Source organism: Scyliorhinus torazame, chromosome 8 (assembly GCF_047496885.1).
Source record: "Scyliorhinus torazame isolate Kashiwa2021f chromosome 8, sScyTor2.1, whole genome shotgun sequence".
In the NCBI taxonomy this organism is placed as follows: domain Eukaryota; kingdom Metazoa; phylum Chordata; class Chondrichthyes; order Carcharhiniformes; family Scyliorhinidae; genus Scyliorhinus; species Scyliorhinus torazame.
Genome location: NC_092714.1, coordinates 95,599,338 through 95,621,256, shown reverse-complemented (window position 1 = coordinate 95,621,256; position 21,919 = coordinate 95,599,338). Strand labels below are relative to the sequence as shown.

Sequence of the window (21,919 nt, the reverse complement as noted above, 5' to 3'; positions counted from 1 at the left end):
GGGGGTCAGCAGTGATGAACATGGGCACAGACAGTTCGGCACCTCCCCCACCACCGACCACCCACACCACCGACCACCCTCACCTCCCACACCACCACATCACCCGCATGCACACGACTCCTCCATGCCACATTCATCTGCGGCACAACTGGATGGGGGCAAACGGTTGATGGTGTCAGCGGGTCTGGTACAAGGCATGGAGGATGATGACAGCCCGCTGTGCGATGGGCTCTGAGCCATACATCGTTCGACAATGGCCACATCAAGACCCTCCACCTGGGTGGACCCTGCACGCGGCCCAGGCACTGCATCCCATGGCCCTGGCGCATAGCTGGGGGCGGGTTGGTGTGGGAGAACGGTGGGGGAGGGGGCCGTGGGGCCGCACGTCCCACGCACCGGAGCTCAACTTCCATCGCAGCGCCCCTCACACACATTGGCACACAGTCCCCACCCGCATCAGACAGAGGCAGCTCGCATAAGTGTGGAATGTGTTCAATAACGGATGTCCGGCACATGTGCCCTAGCCCATCTAACTATTCTGTGCCCTGCACCCGTGCCAACTTACTCATCAGTGTCTACCTTTCTGGCCTTACGGGCCCCATGACTACGTCTCGGTGTTCCCCCAGATGGTACAGCAGAACTGGAGGTGGACACCCGTGATGCCTGCCCTGTGACTAGGGTCCCCTTTGGCGGCCGTTTCCTGGGGCGTCCCGGCCTGGATGGGCCAGGCTGCACCTTGGGCAATTGGGATGGCGTGGTGCCACCCTGTTCTGTCTGCTAGATGCACCAGGCACGGTGGTGGTGGTGGTGGGGGGGGGGGGGGGGGGGGGGGAGGAGAGAAAAGAGTCCGAGGTGGCGCGGCATTCCGGCACCCCCACTGCAGGGGGAGCCAGAACGGGCCCCACCACCTCCTCCTCCCTTGGGGTGCCCGGTGACCCCAGGGGCTCTCCATGGGATGAGGGTGCGAGCGGATCCAGCACCCGGGCACTGAGGCAGCAGTGCTAACCACTCAGACGGTGGTAGGAGTCTGGAATTCACTTCCTGAAAGGGTTGTGGTTGCAGAGACCCTCATAACATCTATGAAGTATTTAGATGTGCACTTGTGATGCAAAAGTATACAAGGGTATGGGCTCTATGCTGGATTTTTTCCAGTCACTCCCCTCTCCACCCCCGGCTGCGCTCAGGCGTAAACCTTGCTGAGGTGCCCGGTTTTCTTTTGCAGCAGCATGGCCAGGGTGTTGGGCAGGACGCCGCCCAGCAGCTTGTTGAGCTCCACGTCGGTGCGGATGGCGAGCTGCAGGGGGCAGGGGATGATGCGGGTCTTCTTGTTGTCCCGGGCCATGTTGCCGGCCAGCTCGAGAATCTCGGCGGTCAGGTAGTCTGGCGCGCCAGCATCTCCTCGGCCTAGTGGCCCTTGCGCAGCAACCAGTGGGTGATGGGGAACTGCAGGCCGGCCCGGGAGGTGCGTGTCTTGGTCTTGGCTCGCCCTTTGCATCCAGTTTTACCGCGACTCGACATTGTTCAAATGGGATTGGAATACTTAGGTGGCCGTTTTCACCGGCGCAGACCTGATGGACTGAAGGGCCTTTTCTATGCTGTACATCTCTATGACTCTAAAAAGGCACTCACTTGTTTGAAGGTAGCAGTTCTCCTCTTGCTGTGATGTATTCACTATGACATAAACAAATGGAAGTTATTGATCTTTTGACTAAAGGACATCATACATGCACGATAGTTAAATCTTAAATTATTAAAAGAAACAAAACAGTTTCCTATGCTTAATCATGGCATTATAATGTAGTGATTATGGTACAGGCTCAGCACTACGTGCACAATCCTATCATGGCAAGTTATGAAACAGAATTCCATAAATGGCATCAGCAAAAAATATTGTAACTGAGTGGTGTTTAAAAAAGAACCGGTAGTGTTTAACTGCATTTAACTCAAAAGACGAGTTATAATCTTGTTTTTACGGGAACATATATTTTAGACAGTCCAAAGATGTGCAGGTTAGGTGGATTGGCCATGCCAAATTGCCCCTTGGTGTCCAGAAGCTTGGGTGGGGATACTGGGTTACAGGGTGGAGGTGTGGGCTTAAGTAGGGTGCTCTTTCCAAGGGCCGGTGCAGACTTGATGGGCCGAATGGCCTCCTTCTGCAATGTAAATTCCATGAAATCTAGACATGTATAGAATATTAATTGCTTTAATGATTATTGTCACCCAGCACCAAAATAAATCAATTTCTCTACAATTTAAGGTTTGAATTCCAAAAGAGGTCCAGAAAAAATTATATATAATTTGACTCATCAAAATGTCTTTAATTTGTCAAGTCTTTCTTTAAAACTTTCAAAGCGTTATCGTGAAAGTACATTTTAATTTAGTTCAATGCAAAAAATGATGTTCATTTGTACCAACTACTTACTTATATCCTCATCTTCCTGGCTGGGATCATTAACAGTCATGTAAACCATCTTTTCTCGTGATATTCTGCCTACATTGCCCTGATCCAGTAATCCAACTGCATGATCATTATCAGGTTCACTTTCGCCAATATCCACTGTCCCACCTTAAATTGCAAAAAAAAACAACTTAGTAGTGCCCCAGCATTAAAATAAAAGCAAATTACTGCGGATGCTGGAATCTGAAACAAAAACAGAAAATACTGGATAATCTCAGCAGGTCTGAAAGCATCTGTGGAGAGAAGGGAGCTGACATTTCCAGTCTGGATGATTCTTTGTCACAGCTAGAGATATCTGGAAACAGGGTCAGATTTATACTGTTGTGGGGGGAGGGGGTGGAGCAGTGGGGCTAGATAAAGGACCAGCAATAGGTGGAGATTGACAAAGATGGCATGGACAGAAAGACAAAAGGAATGTAAATGTAGGTGATCAATGCCAAGAAGAGTGCTGATAGGGGCACATTAAGAGATCAAAATGTGTTAATGCCAGGACAAAGATACAACCTGAAACAGGGAACAGATGGCCCAAGGGGGGTGAGGGGGACAATGGTGAGGGAGTAATGGATGGATGGAAGAAATGAAAATGAATTGATAGAAATAAAAATGGGGTGAAGCTGGAGGAGGGAGTTCACAATTGGAAGTTGTTCAACTCAATGTGAAGTCCAGAAGGCTGTAATGTGCCTAATCGGAGAGGTGCTTGCTGTTCCTCCAGTTTGCACTGGGCTTCTTGAGAACATTGCAGCAGGCCAAGGACAGACATGTGGACATATATCTGACCGTATTTCCAGTTCTCTCTAGCTTTGACAAAGAGTCATCCAGAGTTAGCTCCCTTCTCTCTCCACAGATGCCGTCAAACCTGCTGAGATTGTCTACTATTTTCTGTTTTTGCCCCAGTGTTAAAAGTTCCCTCACAATCAAGATTTTCTACCATTTTCCCCACATTCATCACATTTTCTCATATTGTAAAGAAATATGAATTTCCTATTTCCAAATATATTTCTCAACTCACAGCGAGTGTGACGTCTCAGTTACATAACACAGGCAAGATTACAGATTGTAGGAATCTGAGAATGTGGAAATTATGGACAACAAAGACTGTCAATTTGACCATTGTAGGTATCAGAAGTACAGACACTGAAATCTCATTAAGAATCTGTATCTAAGAGAATTGAAATGAGCGCTACAAATAAAACACAAATAAATGGGCCAAAAGCAGCGGCTGCAATTTTTAAACCTTTAATGTTTTGTGGACATCTTCCTTCTTTTCCAGTCTTGTCAACAAGCTGCCATTTTCGACATACAGCATTTTGAACGCAAACAAGAGCTGTAGCTTCTGTAGGCTTGTAACAATCCAAATTCCACACAAAACTACCACTATATGCAAGAGTGATGTGAAAAAGTACATAAAAGCATATAGACTAGGCATTGTCAAACTCAGGGGCGCGACCCACGGGCAGGTGTCGGGAGGGTCACGGAGCCGTCCGTCACGGCGCTCCCGATCGCGCAAATCTACATGCAACAGCCGAAGCAGCCGGCTGTTAAGAATGCCGACTGCAAGCGGCCTTCAAAATGGCCGCAAACGTGTTAAAAAAAATGCGGCTGCACTGCGCATGCGCGCTGATGATCGAGCACGCGTGCGCGACCGCTTTTCTTTTTTTAAACGGTTGCAGCTTGTTTTACAAGTTCAGGGGGAGTTTTATTCATTTTTTACAAGTTCGGAGGGGGGGGGGTTTATATGTTAAAATTTTACAGGAAATCTTTTTAGAACTTTGGACAGTTGGAGATTCCATACTTTCCGACACCGGAAAGCTTCACCCTCATCCAACAGGTTCCATTGGAGGAGCGTGTACGAGGGCCAAATGGACCCAAAACCATTTCCTCCATTTTTGTCTGCAGCAAACAAGGCAAGGGAAAATGGTGGGTCACGCAGTTCGACTTGCGTGGGTCACGAAGGTCGGCTGGGTTGGATCCCGAAGGTTGGCTGGTTGGTAAAAATGGTCCCCGGAAGAAAAGTTTGAAGAACACTGATATAGACTGGACTTTCATTCAATATTGTTACTTCTTAACTACTCACACAACAACAAGCCAGTACAGAAAAGTCAAGAAATTAGCATGTCAAAACATTTTGCCAAAAATGATCTAATTCAATCACAAATTATGGTTGTAGCCCTCCTTCTATTCATCCCAAATTTATGCTATTCGCTAGGAACATAAGATTAGGAGCAGAAGTAGGCAATTCAGCACTTCGAGCCTACTCCGCCATTCAATCAGATCATGGCTGATCTCTTTCTGGTCTCAAATCTACCTCCACACCAGTTGCCCATGTCCCTTTAACCAGAAGTATATCTATCTCCTTCTTGAAACCATTTAATGGTCCACCTCACTATGGGGCAGCGATTTCCACAAATTTCACCACACTCTGCGAGAAGTAGTTCCTCCTTATCTCAGATCTAAATCTATTGCCTCGCGATCTATATCTATGACCTCTCGTTCTCGATTGCCCCACAAGGAGAAATATTTGGTCTACGTTTATTTTATCAATCCCTTTTAGTATTTTATACACCTCGAACAGATCCCCTCTCATCCTTCTAAACTCCAGCGAGTACAAGTCCAAACAGTTTAATCTCTCCTCATATGTCAACCTTTCATCCCCAGAATCAATCTGGTGAACCTCCTCTAAACTGTCTCCAATGCCACCACATCCTTCCTGAAATAACGAGACCAAAACTGGACATAATATTCCAGATGTGGTCTCACCAATCTCCTATACAATTGCAACACCACTTCTCTCCACTTTTATACTCCAGTCCTTTTGCAATAAAGGTCAACAGGTTTTAGTAGATCATTAACAATATATTAAAAAGGCAGCATTACTCCAGATTACTCACCCAAATCATCATCTCCATCATCTGCTTTGAAAATGTAAACTTTAATGACTTCAGAACAAGCACCATCTGCTTTTAAATGATCGCCTTGTGTTGACAGACCACTTTCAATTTTCAGTTCACCATTTCCTTCATGTCCAATCTTTCCATCATCATCCACTGAAAAATAAAGTGTACAATATACTATTAATTGAATCATGTGCACAGCTAGAAAACACACTTTTTGACTATAGCATGCACACAGCCTGACATGCTTCTTACAAACCACTTAGCCTGCCAGCAAAATAAACCCCATACAATTTGATTGCTTTCAAACCAACTTGCATATTTTATACAAAATGGAAAACTAAATGTGGCTTTCCAATAAAAATATATACACATATCAGACCATAATGTGAAAAAGTAAGTATAGAAAAAGTATCTGGTTCACAGCTTTAAAACCATTCACAGATAAGTAAAAGTTCTCTGGTACCATTTTAACTTTGCTAGAATAAACTTCTATGTAATTAGCAAACTCAAAAATACTACACAAAAGAAAAATACCATGGTTGTGGAAATTGAAATTAAAACACAAAATGCTCAAAACACAACAAGCCTGGAAGCATCCATGGAAAGAGAAATAGAGTTAACCGGAAACATCATTACAGTTTTTCTCCACAAAAATACTAAATTAGGCACCAACTTGCATTGGGTTCAAGAGTCAAGAACTGGTGATAGAACACTGCCTGTCTGTGCAATGAACAATAATCAAGTACAGGGTGATAGATCTTCATCTTGGAAGATATGTTCCCAACACCTCAATCACATTGTATGTACTTTATCTATTTTTTTTAAGCTGTTTTTTGTTTGCATAGAAATGTTAACGATATGTATAGAGAATATTGAATGGATTTAAAAACTAATCTTCAGACTTGATGACTGAGCTGGTAAATACACATTATGATTACAGTGCTGGAGGGCAGCATGGTGGTGCAGTGGTTAGCACTGCTGTCTCACTGCGCCGAGGTCCCAGGTTCGATCCCGGCTCTGGGTCACTGTCCGTGTGGAGTTTGCACACTCTCCCAGTGTTTGCATGGGCTTTGCCCCCACAACCCAAAAGATGTGCAGGCTTGGTGGATTGGCCAAGCCAAATTGCCCCTTAATTGGAAAAAATGAATTGGGTAGTCTAAATTTATTTTTAAAAAGGAAAAGAAAAATGATTACAGTGCTGGGTGGCACGTTGCCTCAGGACGCTGAGGACCCAAGTTCGATCCCGGCCCCGGGCCACTGTCCGTGTGGACGTTGCACATTCTCCCCATGTTTGCGTGGGTCTCACCCTCACAACCCAAAGATGCGCAGGCAAGGTGGATTGGTCATGCCCCTTAATAGGAAAAAAAAGAATTGGGTGCTCAAAATTTTTTTTTAAATGATTACAGTGCTGAGACAGACATAGAAGAAGACAGCTATGGTAATTAACAAGAACAGCTGAATTGTAATGAAAAACACAAAAACGTAAGTTTGCAACATTTAAGTGCATATTCAAAATGGTTAGACCTCGAAAGCCAATCTACAACCGTTTTAAAACTGATCTGATCTCAAAAAGTATGTGTTCTTTTGCTTCACTACGTCATCATTATGATTCATGCAAATATATAAGAGTAAAGCTTTGGAAGGAGGGCAAAAGTCCTATAAAATGAAGGAACAGATCAGACAATCTTCTTGATAAGAACTAGTGGACACTCTCTAAATACTTATTGATGAAGAATGCTAATCCTAAAGTAAATGAATAAAAATGAACATATAAACAAACAAACTCAGTGAAATAATGCATTTTGATAATAAAGCAGAGGGGATCATCTTATAAAATTAAGCTTTAGATCTGCTTCGAAGCAGAAGTCAAATAGTCTGCTCACACTCAACGTCTAGCCTCACACATAATGAATGATCACTGAGTGAGTGAGGTACCTCAGTAATAATGGTACCTCTGGAACCATACCCAGCAGAAGTCACTACCTTCTGATATTAAATCAGGAAAATAAAAAATACATGAAGACCTATTAAAATCATTTAAAGAGTTCCTACAATGGCTCAAAACATTATAATCTAATTACATAACTTGAACCTACCCATACTGAAGTGTGATTACTAAACCAAGGTCACACCAATCATTTAAAAAATCACGATGCTAACATCAATACGAATTTCATGATTTACAAAACAAAGGTGGAGAAGCCCCACCATTCCTTATTTAACACAAATTCTTGAAGTGGCCATTAATGTTGAGGGGGTAGGTAAAAGAGCCAGCCTGAAAAATGTTTAAAAACCCAGAGTAATATTTGCAAGTCAGTGCTCCCAATTCCATTACAGGTACACCTGTACTTCCTTTTTTGTGATTAAACAGGAAGCTTCCAATTTGATTGAACTGATTTTTTGTCTGCTATATGATCTTACTCAAAAAGTTTACAGAATGTCCATTTAATTGCTGTGTACATCATGGCACTGAGCCATATAGCTCAGGAATACCCAAAGTTCAACCGCTACTCTAACTAAGAATTTCAGCCAGACACAGCATTAATTTATATCTGCGTTGCTGAGCTAGGAAAGAGGGCAGACAAATAGTTCAGTGATCTTGCTCCTATTCACCAGTTAACAGTTTAAATTAATTTTAATAGTAAATGAATTTATTTGCTCAAAATATTTAAGTATTGTTATTCAACATGAGCAATACAGAAAGTAGAAAATGTTATACTGGAAATGAATTATGAGTTAAATTGAATGCTGTCATACATAGTAGTATGACCAGGAAAGATAAAACAGTCAGAGGTTGGGTAGGCCTTGTGAAAGATTAACTTGCCATGTGTGGAGAGACGATGGAGAAGAAATGGAAACAGTGTAAATGGCTCAATTCTTGTGACAGAGTTCTTGACAACTGATGATAGGGGTCAGAGGGGTGGGACTAGGGATTTGAGAACATACTCGCACAGGAAAATTGCAACTGATTCTCCTTACCCTCCGAATGATCCTGAAAGTAGGCGGATCATTCAGTAACAATCAACATGGTTAAGGCAGACTTTACAGTGGATGACAAGAATCAAACCAGATGTACTCAAATCTGTGGCAATGAGTTTGGGGTTTGGAGGTGGGAGACAGTGTGACTTAGTGAGTAAGGAGTCCTTTAATTACAAATTAAGCCTCACTAGAATGAATTCAATTTATATTTCCCCTCTCTGTGTTTCAGTCACAAATTGTGAAGTGCCTCAGCCACAAAATATATATATCCAATACAATATATAATGATACATTCAGCTAGTTTTCAGGGCCAAAAAAAAAAAAATTCATTAATATTTAATTTTCCATGTGCCAAAGGCCTACCTCTCTCGTCACTTACAGGAAATCATTAAATAATCCTCACTGGTGTCTTTATTTCCTACTGGAGCCTCAATGGTGACTGGAACGGTCTCTTGACTCTGAACGTGTAAACTACGTGTGTCTATCTCAGTGGAAGGGTCTGTCACTAGGACCTCTTCTCCATCAGGCGACAAAGTGTCCGTGACTATTTCTGCTTCTGTGACAGCAGCATGCTCAACAGTAGCCATATCAGAAATGTCCTCACTTGTCAGGACATGTTCTGCTACACACATGGCCTCTGAGGTGATGTCAGAAGCCAAAACATCTTCAGGGACTGTGCCCAAGGTTTCTTCTGTGGTAACATCTGTGTCCAGTACTTGCTCAGGAACAATGATGGTTTCTGACTCCTCAATAATATCTGGACAGTGAACATCTTCAGCAACAATATCTTCAGCGACAACATCTTCAATGACATCCTGTATTACAACAGAGTCGGTATCATCAGATACAAAGTGGGATCCAGAATTAATAGTGGAATCAACAAAGACAGTTTCTTGAACTTCTACAAGAATATGGTGTCCATCAATGTGTTGGGAAGTCACTTCCTGAACTAGAAAACAGAAAAAAGGGAGAATTTTACTAAAACAGCATTGTATTGACATTCAAAAAAACTGTAACTGAGCGCAGCCAATGAGGCATTCAGTTTATTTAGTTAAGCTCTAAACATTTATGGGGATTATTCTGTACTCGTTATATTCAACAGCTAAAGCATTATATATAGAGCATAAATTTATCAATAACTGGTGGCCATGATAGATTTCTTTTTCAGAATAATTTTTTATTTTCTTAGAAGCGGTTTTTTGGACTAAGAACATATTTATTCTTCTCTGGTATACAATTTATACTGGTCTGTTAAAGTAACCTTCAAACTACTAGTTTCCACTTTTACATTATAAAAATGGTTCAGAAAGAATTCTTAAATGCAGCATTGAGAAATTCACAACTTCTGTGTATCACTCATCCTCTTGTACTTTTCTTCCTACAACTGCTTAAAATCAATTACCTGGACCCACAACTCCTCTACCAAAATACAAAGGAATCCAAATCTGCTCTGTTAATCGAACCCGATAACAGCTTGCAAAATCCAGTTTTTGATATACCAAGTGCCAGAGACCTAGCTTTGCAAAGACCCAAGAAAATACTTCCAGCTGTTACAGCCATTTTTCCGTGTAAAGTAGACTGCAATCATACATAAACACAGAAAATTGGAGCAAGGATAGGCCATTCAGTCATTTGTGCCCCCTCCACCATTCAACAGGATCATGGCTGATCCTCTAGGCGGGATTCTCCGATCCTGGGGCTAATTGTTGACGCTGAAGCGTTTTACGATGGCGTCACCTGACCCCTAGGATCAGCGATACTGCGCCGCAAGGGGGGCCAGCATGGCACTGGAGAGCCTCACGCTGCTCCAGCTGCTGATACGGGCGCCAGCACAGGTGGCGCGAGTTTGCGCATCTGCGCCACGGCCGGCGCAAGTTCGTGCATGCGTGCCACAGCCGGCGCAGGTTCGCGCATGCGCGCGGGTTGCCGTCTCCGTGCCGGCCCCGACGCAACATGGCGGAGACCAACAGGGGCCCGGCGTGGAGGAACCCCCGCTGACCGATATGCCCCGATCGCGGGCCAGGCCACCGCAGAGGCCCCCTGCCGGAGTCGGATCCCGCCCCCCCACCAGGCCGCACCCCTCCCCCCCCCCCCCCCCCCCCTGGCAGCCAGAACGCCGCGGTCCCGCCGGGTAGGACCACACGAGAATGACGCCGGTGGGACTTGGCCGAACTCAGCGGGCACTCAGCCCATCACGCGGCCAGAATTGGCAGGGGGGGGTTTGACTGGTCCCCGACCGGCGCTGCGCCAATTCTCCTGGTTGCCGGAGAGTCTGTATTGCGTATTTCGCGCCCCCACCGGCGATTCTCCGACACGCCGCGGGGTCGGAGAATCCCGTCCTCTATCTTAACACCATACTCCTGAGCTCTCCCCATACCCGTTGATACCGTTAGAATCTAGAAATTGTATATACTTCCTTCTAAATATATTCAGTGATTTGGCCTTAGCAGCATTCTGTGGTACAGAATTCCATAGGTTCATCACTGAGTGAAGAAATTTCTGCCCCTCTCAGTCCTAAATGGCCTGTATCCTGAGACCGTGACCCCTAGTTCTAGACTCACCAGCCAGAGGAAACAACTTCATCACATCCTGTCTGCCCCGCCCTGTCAGAATTTTATCTGTTTCAATTAGACTCCGTCTCAGTTTTCTACATTCGAGTGAGTACAGTCCATGTTGATGCAATCTCTCCTCATGCAACAATCCTGCCATCCCAGGATTGTCTGGGTGAACCTTTGCTGCACTCCCTCGATGGCAAGTACACCCTTTCTTAGATAAGGAGACCAAAACTGCACACAATACTCCCCAGATGTGGTCTTACCAGCGCACTGTACAGCTGAAGTAAGACATCCTTGTTCCCGTATTCAAGTCCTCGTGCAATGTCGGCCAACATACTATTTGCCTGCCTTAACTGTTTGCTGTACCTGCATGCTTTTTCCAATGGCAGGTGTACTAGGACACCCAGGTCCCTTCCCACATCACCATTTAAATAATACTCTGCCATTCTGTTTCTCCATCCAAAATGGATAACTTCACATGTATCCACATTACACTGCATCTGCCACATATTTGCCCACTCACTCAACTCGTCTAAATCACCTTGAAGCCTCTTAACATCCTCCTCACCACTCACCTTCCAACCAGGTTTCACGTCATTAGCAAACTTGGAAACATTACTTTTGACTCCCTCATCCAAATCATTGATGTATATTGTGAATAGCTGGGGCCCAAGCACTGATCCCTGTGGTACTCCAATAGTCACTGTCTGCCACTTCAAAACAAAAACCCTATTTATTCCTACTCTTTTGTTTCCTTTCTTAACCAATTCTCAATCAATGGCAATATATTACCCCAATCCCATGTGCTTTAATTTTGCACATTAACCTCCTACGTGGGACTTTATCAGCTTTATGAGAATCCAAATATATCATATTCACTGGTTTACCCATATCAATTCTACTTCTTACATCCTTAAAAAACTCAAGTAGGTTTGTCAAACATAAGAACATGGAGCAGAAGTAGGCCATCTGACCCCTCGAGCCTGCTCCGCCATTCAACAGGATCATGGCTGATCTGTTTGTGGACTCAGCTCCACTTACCCGCCCGCTCACCGTAACCTTTTATTCCTTTACTGTTCAAAACTCTATCTACCTCAGCCTTAAAAACATTTAACAAGATAGCCTCAACTGCTTCACTGGCCAGGGAATTCCACAGATTTGCGACCCTTTGGGTGAAGACATTGCTCCTCAACTCAGTCCTAAATCTGCTCCCCCTTATTTTGAGGCTATGCCCCCTAGTTCTAGTTTCACCGCCAGTGGAAACAACCTCCCTGCTTCTATCCTATTTATTCTCTTCATAATTTTATATGTTTCAGGCAGCACGGTGGTGCAGTGGTTAGCACTGCTGCCTCACAGCGCCAAGGTCCCAGGTTCGATCCCAGCTCTGGGTCACTGTCCGTGTGGAGTTTGTACATTCTCCCCGTGTTTGTGTGGATTTCACCACCACAACCCAAAGATGTGCAGGGTAGGTGGATTGGCCGCACTAAATTGCCCCTTAACTGGAAAAAATTTATTGGGTACTCTACATTTACTTTAAAAAATAAATAAATAATTTTATATGTTTCTATAAGATTCCCCCCTCATTCTTCTAAATTCCAATGAGCATAGTCCCAGTCTACTTAGTTTCTCCTCATAAACTGATGATTTCCCTTTCATAAGTTCATGTTAACTTTACCTCAGTGTCCTGTTTTTGCATCCTTTACAATAGACTCTAGCATTTTTCCTACTACTGATGTTAGGCTAACCAGTCTAGAATTCTGTTTTTCTCTCCTTTTTAAGTAGCGGGTTAGGTTTGCCATCCTCCAATCTGCTGGGACTGTTCCTGAGTCTACAGATTTTTTGAAGATGACAACCAATGCATCCACTATTTCCATTGCCGCCTCCTTTAGTACCCCGTTATATGTTATACGAACTGCAAACCTTCTGATCTGAAAACCAATACACGAAAATAAGCAAAACGTTATCGGTGCAGTATCCATGAGACAAGAAATTCTCAGTAAATTGTTCGGAACTTTTACTGTTTTCAAAAGGAAGAAAGAAAGTCTATGGAGTTGGGGGGGGGGGGGGGGGGGGAAGAGGGATGGTATGGAAGAAAGTCCAAATAGTAGAGTCTAGGTGGCTTAAGGAATGGTTGGGTTGCCAGCAGTGGTAATAAGGAAGAAGGAATCCAAAATAGACTAGAGAGTGGCAAATCTGTGAAGAGTATGGTTTGTAAGAGTGGAGGAGATTGCAGAGTTGAGAGTATGGTTTGTAAGAGTGGAGATTGCAGAGTTGAGAGGGGAGAGAATATGGATGGATTTACGCATAAGGGTGATAACTATTGAGGAATTGGAAACCAACACAGGTCAGTGAAGCAAATGTGCATAAACATGTTTATGACAACAGCAAGCATCTGGACTTCATAATCTCAATCCACCAGGGAAAAAATATATGTTTCCCGTTAGGATACATTGCAACACAGGAAATTGAAAAGGAATTTAAAAACACAAAACATTTTATTAAGGCATTTATGATTTTATAACAACAGTTACAAATGTAAACATAACTCCATAAATAACATCCCCCTCTCCCCCCAACCAACAACCATACCCAGTCAACCTGGCTTATACACACAGTTCCCCAGTCCCTCCTCCTCCACTCGCTGATCTCCCCCTACCCCCCACATTCCATAACCCCCCCACTTATTGTATCTGCTGACCGTTTAATTTTCCACAAAGAGGTCGATAAATGGCTGCCACCTCCGGACGAACCCTAGCATCAATCCCCTCAGGGCAAACGATTTTCTCAAGTCTGAGAAACCCAGCCATGTCACTAACCCATACCCCCGATTTCAGGGGCTCCGAGTCCCTCCACGCCAATAAGATCCGTCTCCGGGCTACCAAGGAGGCAAAGGCAAAAACGTCAGCCTCTCTCGCTCCCTGGACTCCGGGTCTTCCGACTCTCCACAAATTGCCACCTCTAGACTCGGTGCCACCCTGGTCTTTAAAACTGTGGACATAACATCAGCAAATCCCTGCCAGAATCCCCTAAGCTTCGGACATGCCCAAAACATGTGGACATGGTTTGCAGGCCCACCCGCACACACCTGTCCTCCACCCCTTCAAAAACCTGCTCATCCGGGCCACCGTCATGTGTGGCCGGTGAACCACCTGAAATTGTATCAGGCTGAGCCTGGCACATGATGCGGATGTGTTGACTCTGCTCAGAGCATCCTCCCATAGACCCGCCTCTAGCTCCTTACCCAGCTTATCTTCCCACTTCCGCTTTACCTCCCCTATCTGGGTTCCCTCCCACTCCATGAGCTCTTTATAAATTTTCGAGACCTTCCCCTCTCCCACTCGTTTTCGAAACTACCTGGTGCTGTATCCCCTGGGGCGGTAGAAGAGGAAAGGTCGAAACCTGCCTCCGTGCAAAGTCCCTCACCGGCAGATAACGAAAGCCATTCTCTCGTGGCAGTTCAAACTCCTCCTCCAAACATGGAAAGCTCCCATCAATAAACAGGTCCCCCAGCCTCTCATTCCCCGCTCTCTGCCACCCCTGAAACCCTCCTTCCAGCCTCCCCGGCACAAACCGGTGGTTCCCACAAATTGGAGCCCACACAGACGCTCTCTCCGCTCCCAAATGCTTCCGTCACTGCCCCCATACCCTCAGAGCTGCCATTACGACCGGCTTATGGAGTACCGAGGTGGCGAGAAATGCAGAGGTGCCGTTACCAATCCCCAAAACTTGTGCCCCAACATGATGCCGCCTCCACCCGCTCCCACACCAGCCTTCCCCCACTACCCACTTCCTGATCATGGCTATGAAAAGGAAATTCTTCTTTAAAAATAAATTTAAGAGTACCCAATTATTTTTTTTTCCTAATTAAGAGGCAGTTTTAGCATGGCCAATCCACCTATCCTCACATCTTTTGGGTTGTGGGGATGAAACCCACGCAGACATGGGGAGAATGTGCAAACTCCACAGGGACAGTGACCCAGGGCCGGGATTCGAACAAGGGTCCTCAGCGCCGCCGTCCCAGTGCTATCTACTTCGCCACATGCCGCCCCAATGAAAAGGAAATTCTTGACTAGTGTCATGTGAGAGTACCTTTAACAAATGGGTGCTTAAGAAATGTACCTTTAAGAAATGGGTGTTTATTAGTGATGTCAGGAGTGTGGGTGGAGCTGGGCTGTCTGTCAGCTTTTTACTTTCATTTTAGGCTGTTTGCTGCAGGGTGTGTTTCAGTTTCGTTTTCAGAGCTGGATAGCTGCAGTCACAGCCAGAAGGTGTATGAATCTCTCTCTGTAATCTAAGGACTGTAAATTGATCCTGGTGATTTAAAACTAATAACTTTAACCTGATGTGCTTCTGGTAAAAGGTGTTTTAAGTCTTATGGATGTTAAAAGGAAAGCTTAAAGGATTACTTAGTGTTGTATTCTTTGGGGGTTGCATTTGAATTAATGTTTGCTAAGAGGTTCACTGTATGTTTTAAAAAGGTTAACTTGAATTCATAGAATAAACCTTCTTTTGCTTTAAAAAATACTTTTCCATTTCTGCTATACCACACCTGTAGAGGGGCCGTGTGCTCCCCATACCACAATCTATTAAAAGTTGTGGGTCAAGTGAACTCCGTGCTATACCTTGGGGTTCTCTAAACCCTGGCCCATAACACTAGAGTATTTGAATTAGAGACAGTGGGCTGGATTCTCCCTTTCTAAGGTTAAGTGTGGCGGATCTGTGGTGTTTTACGTGGAAACAAAATCGGCGATGCCACCTCACCGATCCTGCAACCGGTGAGGGGCTGGCAGCCACGCCACGTAAAATTCCCGGCCTCCGCAAAATAAATGGCCGGAGAATGGCCGGGTCTGATGACCTGCGGTGGTCGCGCCATAAAACATGGCGCCGGCCATGCGTGGACCCGACCTGCCAAATAGTATGCCCCCCTGGCCACACCCCACCAGTCTCCCCAGCCCGCACGGAAGCCCCACCCCAGCCAGCAGCACGGCTCCCGCCCGACTGAGACCACACATGTCCCACACCATCAGGAACTCGGTCCATCGGGGGTGAGCCTTCAGGCGACGTGCTGAGGCCGTCCCAACGGCGTGCGGCAGGATGATGCCGTTTTGGAGGAGGCGGAGTATACGAATCCTATGTCAAACAGGCACCGCCCCCAATTTTTTCGTCAAAACGGTTTCTCTGCCCGATCGCCGATTACAAAATCGCTGTCAGGCAATGGGGAATCCCACCCAGGGTTTTCCATTCTGGTGAAGTTTCTGGCCTTCAGTATTGCATGGTGGCTTCTGGCACCAATGGGAGTAATTTGGTGGAGATGTCGAACTGATATTCCTCAGCTTGGTTATGAAGCACACAGCTTCATATTCCTCACATTAGTGACATTCATAACTGGGAAACACTTATCATGCTAATAAGCAGGTGCATGGGAACACCAGCACCTGCACATTCTCCTCCAGGCCACACAATCCTGATTTGGAACTGTGTCGCTACTCCTTCGCTTGCCCTGGATCAAAATCCTGGAACTCCCTTCCTAACTGCACTGTGGGTCTACCTACACCACATGGACAGCAGTTCACCACCTTTTCAAGGGCAATTAGGGATGGGCAATAAATACTGGTTTAGCTAGCGTCACCTACATCCTGTGAATGAATAAACCAAAAAACTTTCATATTACAGCTAACATCAACAAAATAAATTGACCATTAATTCATTTTATTTCTGGTTTGTGGGACTTTATTGATGTGGTGGAGGATCTTGAAATGAAAAGTAACCTTTCAATAACTGTGGGAGCTATCCTCTGCAAAATCATGCGAATTACATTGGCAAATCCAAAAGGAAATGCCTCAATCCATTTCAATAATCTCCATTATAATTTATCAAGTTAGGACTTCTGTATTAAAAATGGTGCCATAAAATATTCTAGTGTACTGAACAAGTACTATAATATTCTTAATTCAAACCTGTTTTTGGATTACCTGTGTTATCAAAAATAACCTTGGGCTCCTGTTGCTGTAGTTCGAGTCTGACTACATCTTCATCCATGGTCTGTAAATTTCATCAGTCACTTAAATCTGTGAAATGAACCAAGAAGCTATAAGAATCCTCTCAGTACTGAGTTACTGTACGCATGTTATTTATTTTTCACATCCTCTTTGTGCATATATTGTTATGGGTTTAAAGGTTTGGAAGATCAAATCCGGAGTTAGAGTAAATTTGAGAATTTTGCCTTTGACTACCCACAGTTCATCATTCATAATTTGAACTATGCCATCCAAAGCAGCAATATTTCTAGTTTTATTTGGTAGACTTGTATGAAAGCTGTTGAACAAAAACTACACATAAATTTCTTACCGAGTTATTTGTACACCATACCTTTTATATGATGGAACGTTACGGAGTATAGAACATTCCACTGTATCTAAATTTGGCTGATGCAAATAACTGGGGCAATACATAGAAATTTTGGGGGCATACTATTTAATGGCTAACTAGAGTGACTAAATCCAACAGTTCATTCTACCAATCTATATAAACCCTCTTCACTTAACAAAGCTTCCGCTGACCTTGGAATTCAAGATATCCCAATAATTTTTAATGATTAAGATCAGAAACATTGAAGGAAATGCAAGCTTTAAATAGAATAAAACTGGCTGTTCACGTCTATAAATTCAAGGGGTCAAATCCCTCAATCTCAATTCTGTTTTAAGGTGGAAACAAGCAATGATTAGTCATTTCCTCACAGAGAAGAAAAACAAATGAATGGAGACTAGTAAATGCCTAAACCACTTTTGCACACCTCACAAGATCAGCATTGAAGAGGCCTGGAAGCAGGTTGCTTGACCTCTAAGTAGCAAATGGAGCGAGAAATACATGAAAAATGAAGTTCTTTCAATAACAGCGCATAGATATATAATGTGGTTTTCTGCTCAGCTGTAAAGATCAGAGAACCCCCAGATTCAAATTCAATCTCAGTTCTGAGATCCAGCAATGGGAGGATGGGAAAATTAGTTATATTGAACTTTGCTTCCTTGGGAGAAGAAAGAGATTTTCGTTTAAAAACGGTCAAGTAAGCTGAACACAGTCCAGTGGTAAGTGCACAAGTGACTAATGCAGGGACAAATGTGATGCCTCTCTTGGTTCCAATGCTGTCGCAATATTGGACAAGGCGTACAGATGAAGAACAGGGACTTGGCTGGTACTGACAGTTGCTGGCCAACAAGTACCTCAGAATGTCTCACTGCCTTCAGGAGGGCATACGAGGAAAGAAAATAAACAAAATTATTTAATGTACGATTTCACAAATGGATTTAAGACTCACTCCATTACCTGTCAATATATCTAACTTCTGAAATATTCACTGTCATCAGGCAGGACTACTCAGACCCATGTCAGTTTCTCAATCGCCAATTCAACATCAATGTGTATTAATAAATTACAGTCTCACTGGAAGAATCACTAGCTATACGAGTTGATTGTGCCCAAGAATAGCAAATATTTATTGCTTCAATGCCCTGCCATCAGATGTAAACACAAAATAAATAGTGATTGATGTGTAAAAGACACAGACAATCAAAATACATTTATTTACAATGATAAAAGCAAATTACTGCCGATGCTGGAATTTGAAACAAAAACAGAAAATGCTGGACAATCTCATTAGGTCTGAGAGCGTTTGTGGGGAGAGAACAGAGCTAACGTTTCAAGTCTGGATGACTTTGTCAAAGCTAGAGAACTAGAAATAGGATGAGATTTATACTGTTGTGGGTTGCTTGGAGCAATGGGCTGGTTAGAGGGACAGCGATGGGTGGAGATTGCAAGATGTTGTGGACATAAAGACAAAGGGAACATAAATGGTGGTGATAATGACTTAGAAGGGTGCCGATAGTGGCACATTAAGACATCAGAATGTGTTAATGGAAGAACAGGGATAAGCAGTGTGTCAAAGGACAACTTGGAACCCTAGTGGGGTGGAAGGAGGGGAGACAACGGTGAGAGAAAAACAGATCAATGGAAGACTGAAAAATAAAATGATAGTAGCAAAAATGGGGTGAAGGTGGAGGAGAGAGTTCACAGTCTGAAGTCATTGAACTCAACGTTAAGTCCGGAAGGCTGTAAAGTGCCTAATTGGAAGATGAGGTGCTGTTTTTCCAGTTTACATTAGGCTTCACTGAACACTGCAGCAGGCCAAGGACAGACATGTGGGCATGAGAGCAGGACGGTGAGTTGAAATGGCAAGCGACAGAATGGTCTGGGTCTTGCTTGCTGACAGACCAAAGGTGTTCTGCAAAGCGGTCACCTAGTCTGCACTGTCTCTCCAATGTAGATTAGACTGTATTGGGAGCAATAGACCACAGGAACATTGGAACAGGAGTAGGCCATGCAGCCCCTCGAACCTGTCCCACCATTCAACGAGATCATGGCTGATCTGTGGCCTAACTCCATATACATGCCTTTGGCTCATATGTCTTAATATTTTTGCTTAACAAAAATCTTTCTATCTCAGATTTAAAATTAACAACTAATCTAGCTTCAATTGCTGTTTGTAGTTGCAAACCTCTGCCACCCTTTGAGTGAAAAAGTTCATAGAATTTGCAGTGCCGAAGGAGGCCATTCAGCCCATCGAGTATGCACCAGCCTTTGGAAAGAGCACCCTACTTAAGCCCATGCCTCTGCCCTATCCCCGTAACCCAGTCTAACCCTTTGGACAATAAGGGCAATTTATCATGGCCAATCCACCTAACCTGCACATCTTTAGACTGTGGGAGGAACTGGAGCACCTGGAGAAAACCCACGCAGACACGGCGAGAAAGTGCAAACTCCCCACAGTCACCCGAGGCTGGAATTGAACCCGGATCCCTGGCACTTTGATGCAGCAGTGCTAACCACTGTGCCACCCAGTTCTTCCTAACATCTCCCCTGAATAATCTAGCCCTAATTTTTAGACTATACCCCTAGTTTTAGAATCTCCAACCAGTGGAAATAGTTTATCTTTATCTACCCAATCTTTCCCTGTTAATATCTTGAACACTTCGATCAGATCACCCCTTTGCCTTCTAAATTCTAGTGAAAACATATCTAATTTGAGTAACCTCTCCTCGTAATTCAACCCGGTAATCCATGGATCACTTTGTAAACCTATGTTGAACTCCCTCCAAGGCCAAAATATCCTTCCTATGCTGTGGTGCCACAGTACTCCAAGTGGGGTCTAACCACAGTTTGTATAGCTGCAGCATAACCTGCGCCTTTGGGTGGCACAGTGGCTAGCACTGCTGCCTCACAGCTCTAGGGTTGAATTCCGGCCTCGGGTGTCTGTGTCGAGTTTGCACTTTCTCCCCGTGAATGCGTGGGTTTCCTCCGGGTGATGCAGTTTCCTCCCACAGTCCAAAGTTGTGCAGGTTAGGTGGATTGGCCATGCTAAATTGCCCTTAGTATCCAAAATTGCCCTTAGTGTTGGGTGTGGTTACTGGGTTATGGGATAGGGTGGAGGTGTGGGCTTGGGTAGGGTGCTCTTTCCAAGAGCCGATGCAGACTCGATGGGCCGAATGGCCTCCTTCTGCACTGTAAATTCTACCCATGTCAATAATTTGCCCTCAACTCCATGGGCTTCCACCTAAGTTAACAATCTCTTGTGCTGGACTTGATCAAATGTCTTTTGAAAGTACATTTAAATGACATCCATAGTCATTTCCTTGTCCACTATCTTAGTCACCTCATCATAAAATTCAGTAAGATTAGTTTGGTATGACCTTCCCTTCACGAATCTATGCTGTCTCGACCTGATCAAGGTGTTCAGTTACCCCATCCCTGATTATAGTCTCCAGCAATTTCCCCACCACAGAAGTTATCCTCCTTTTTTAACTGTAAACACTGAGGCAAAGTAATTGTTCAACATGTCTGTCATTTCCCCATTATCACTGACAATATCTCCATTTTCTGCTTTTAATGGGTCTGTGTTGCACTTCACCACCCGCTTTCCTTTTATATGATTATGAAATTTCTTCTTATTGCGTTTTCACGGCCCTTGCAAGTTTCCTTTCATAATCCTTTTTAGTAGCCCTCATAAGCTGCTTCGTGACCTGTTGCTGGTCCTTGTCCCATTCATCCGGATCTGTGCTATGTGCTGCATTTTTGTACTCCCTTTCTTTTAGTTTTATACTGTCCTGAACCTCTTTAGTTGTCCATGGCTGTTTTTGTGAAGTGGAGAATTTTCCTCTCAGGGATATATACTTGCTCTGTATCTCGTTCAATGTTTCTTTAAATATTCCACACTGATCTTAAGTCGGTTGACCCATTAACAGAAACTTCCCCGTTTACCATGGACAGTTGCTGCCTCATCCCGTTAAAGTCCGCCTTACCCAAGTCTAAAATTCTAGGATCTGAAACGTGCTTTTCACTTTCAAACGCTACACTGAATTCAACCATGATCAGATTGAAGGAGGTGCACGTGAAATGCTGTCTCACCTGAAAAGACTGTTTAGTCCCTTGGTGAGCAGGGAGGAGGTAACAGGGTAGATGTTGCATCTTCTACGATTGTACGGGAAGGTTCCGTGGGAAGAGGGTGAGGTGTTGGGGGTAATGGAAGAGTGGATCAGGGCCTCCCAGAGGAAACGGTACTTGCGGAATGCTGACAGGTAGAGTGAGGGGAAGATGTGTTTTGTGGTGGCATCATGATGGAATTGGCAGAAGATGACCTCTTAAATGCAGAGGCTGGTGGGGTGAAAAGTGAGGACAAGAGGGCCGTATCCTGGTTCTTGGAGGTAGGGGAAGGGTGAGAGCAGAGGTGCAGGAGATGGGTCTGACACGGTTGAGAGCCCTGTCAACCACAGTGGGTGGAAAACCACAATTAAGGATGGAAGAAATGTCAGCAGCACAGCTTTGAAAATTGCATCATCGGAAAAAAAGCAACGGAGGCGAAGGAACTGGGAGAATAGAATGGAGTCCTTACAGAGTGTGGGGTGTGAAGAGCTGTTGTTGAGATTGCTGTGGGAATCAGTGCGCTTGTAAAGGATACTAGTGGACAGTCTATTCACAGAAAT

General features: G+C 44.4%; 1 protein-coding gene and 1 pseudogene across 3 annotated transcripts in view; both read right to left on the bottom strand.

The window, feature by feature from the left end:
- LOC140427999 (zinc finger X-chromosomal protein-like) overlaps window positions 1–21,919 on the bottom strand; it is a 58,993-nt gene that overhangs the window by 18,093 nt on the left and 18,981 nt on the right. For all 3 annotated transcript variants that reach the window (XM_072513938.1, XM_072513939.1, XM_072513940.1), the window contains exons 2-6: window positions 16,859–16,954; window positions 8,711–9,280; window positions 5,347–5,502; window positions 2,423–2,566; window positions 1,630–1,671 (exon numbers count right to left, since the gene is read on the bottom strand). In XM_072513938.1, the coding sequence (XP_072370039.1) occupies window positions 1,630–1,671; window positions 2,423–2,566; window positions 5,347–5,502; window positions 8,711–9,280; window positions 16,859–16,925 (979 nt within the window). In that variant the 5' untranslated portion in view covers window positions 16,926–16,954. The remainder of the gene's footprint in view (window positions 1–1,629; window positions 1,672–2,422; window positions 2,567–5,346; window positions 5,503–8,710; window positions 9,281–16,858; window positions 16,955–21,919) is intronic.
- Window positions 816–1,623, bottom strand: LOC140428000 (histone H2AX-like; annotated as a pseudogene).